The sequence below is a fragment of the Calliphora vicina genome, chromosome 1 (genome assembly GCF_958450345.1).
Source record: "Calliphora vicina chromosome 1, idCalVici1.1, whole genome shotgun sequence".
Classification (NCBI taxonomy): domain Eukaryota; kingdom Metazoa; phylum Arthropoda; class Insecta; order Diptera; family Calliphoridae; genus Calliphora; species Calliphora vicina.
Window position 1 is genome coordinate 105,296,795 of NC_088780.1, and position 2,132 is coordinate 105,298,926.

Sequence of the window (2,132 nt, forward strand, 5' to 3'; positions counted from 1 at the left end):
CTAACCTTATGTTCTTTTTCTTTCTTTTTTTTGCATTAAAAGCATTTCTGTCTAGCTTTTTCTATAAATTAGACAATTGAGTTGTTCTATTGACACAAACTGAAAATGTAATTACTAGCAAGTAATTAAATTTTTAATCAACTTCGAAATTGTGTTTCTAACATCAAGGCTACCCAGCAGAGTCAAAAGGAAATACAATAAGAAAATCTAGGATAGGAAAAAGGATCTCTGACATCAAATGCTTACAAACATACAAATAACATTTGACATTGCTGTCGTTTCTATATTTTTTTTTTTTATATTTAATACAATATGACAAATGAGTTTTGCAATTTCTCTTTACTATTCACAACTTTATTTCTATTTTTTTCTATTTTTCTCATCGTGTACACAAGTATTCTTTTGATACCCTTCAGCATGGTGTAATGGCGGTGTATTGTAAGTTAGTCAATCCGTTTGTAGTTCTATAACGTAAGTAGATACATTTTGGATGTTTACTACCAGCCGTGATGTATAGCAGCAGCGACATGGGCATGAGCATGGGCGTTAGCAGCGGCAAGAGCTTGAGCATTCGCAGCAGCAGCGATTTGAGCATTGGCAGCAGCTTGGGCATTAGCAGCGGCAGCCTGAGCATTAGCGGCAGCCTGAGCATTTGCCAGAGCTTGAGCATTAGCAGCGGCAGCAGCTTGAGCATTAGCAGCAGCTGCAGCATCAACAGCAGCCTGAGCATTGGCAGCGGCTTGGGCATTAGCAGCAGCAGCCTGAGCATTAGCAGTAGCCTGTGCATTTGCAGCGGCTTCAGCATTAGCAGCGGCTAGGGCCTCGGCGGCAGCTTGGGCATTAGCAATAGCAGCAGCATTGGCTGCAGCTTGGGCTTCAGCTGCAGCTGCCACTCTCTCGTTCGCAGCTTGGGCGGCATCTACAATAGCTTGAGCATTCACACCAGCAGCATCGGCAGCTACTTGAGCTTGAGCAACGGCCTGATTGCCGGCTTCTTGCACACTATTGGCAACATTTTGAGCTGCTTCAGCGGCGGCTGCTATTGCAGCAGAAGCATCTGGACCTCCATGTTGCTGCAGAACAACTAAACCTCCATGTAATGGTATAATACTAGCTTTGGCATGACCGCCATAAATGGCCAGAACTGCAACAACGGTTAACAATAAAATCTAAAATATGTTAAGAAACACCACAATAAAAAAAATCACTTAATCCTTTAGGAATATTTCACCACGAATCTTACCGATGATTTCCTCATTTTGTAAAATGCATTGAAATCTCTGCGACTTTGTTCTTTAATTATTTTTTTGCAGTTAATTTTATTTAAAAATTACACGGCTTGTTTATGAAAACACGTTGTTACTTGCACTTGGAGATCAATAAAACTGTGAGTTCTTTAAGAATTTGTTTTGCAATTTATAGAATCCAAGATTGTTCCAGCCAGCTAATAAAATGCTGTCATGTAGACAGATACCTTTACAATACAAGTTATGAGCATTTCAACTATTGTGTTGTAATTAAAATTGCGTTTGTTTTGTTGTACTTAAGTATTTACCAAACAATGGAGAATAGAATTGGTTCAATTTTCTCTTATTTAACACGTTTTTGCAATAATTAAAATAATAATAATAATATTCTAGTGTCGGTCGTGTAGGTAGCATTAACTTCATTTAGAAAGGCATTCAATAATTGTTTTCTTTTATGTCTACCTTGTAAATAAGTTGATTACAAATTGAACCGTTTTAAATAAAAACTAATTGCCACAAACTGGTTTCTCAATTCGATTATGTGATATAAAGAGGTTTATTTGATTTTATCTAATAACAAGAACTAAATGATTTCAGTGTTTTAGTTGACCAAGTTTTTTTCGCTTAGTGAAATTCTCCTAACTGTATCACATAGTGCCCCTAAACAGGCTAAAATCTAAAATCCCGAAAATTATAAGAAAGAAACGTACATAATTATGTCTTTACAATTGAAAGTAAATTTTTTATTTAGCAATTAATTTTAATTAGATACTAAAAAGCACACTATTGCATCTATGGTTTCGTTTGCCTTTCTGGAACGAATTTTGTTTCCGACATATGCTGCTGCCGAAAAACATCTTTCATATTGGCAAAAATGTTTGCAAA

General features: G+C 36.6%; 1 protein-coding gene across 1 annotated transcript; it reads right to left on the bottom strand.

Moving 5' to 3' along the window:
• Positions 1 to 332: 332 nt before the first annotated feature.
• On the bottom strand, positions 333 to 1,380 carry LOC135954833 (coiled-coil domain-containing protein 8-like). The gene is made up of 2 exons (XM_065505075.1): positions 1,244 to 1,380; positions 333 to 1,169 (listed from the first exon to the last, which is right to left on the bottom strand). Exons 1-2 carry the CDS (start codon positions 1,256 to 1,258, stop codon positions 498 to 500), a joined length of 687 nt encoding a protein of 228 aa, XP_065361147.1. The 5' UTR covers positions 1,259 to 1,380; the 3' UTR covers positions 333 to 497.
• Between the last annotated feature and the right edge of the window lie 752 nt (positions 1,381 to 2,132).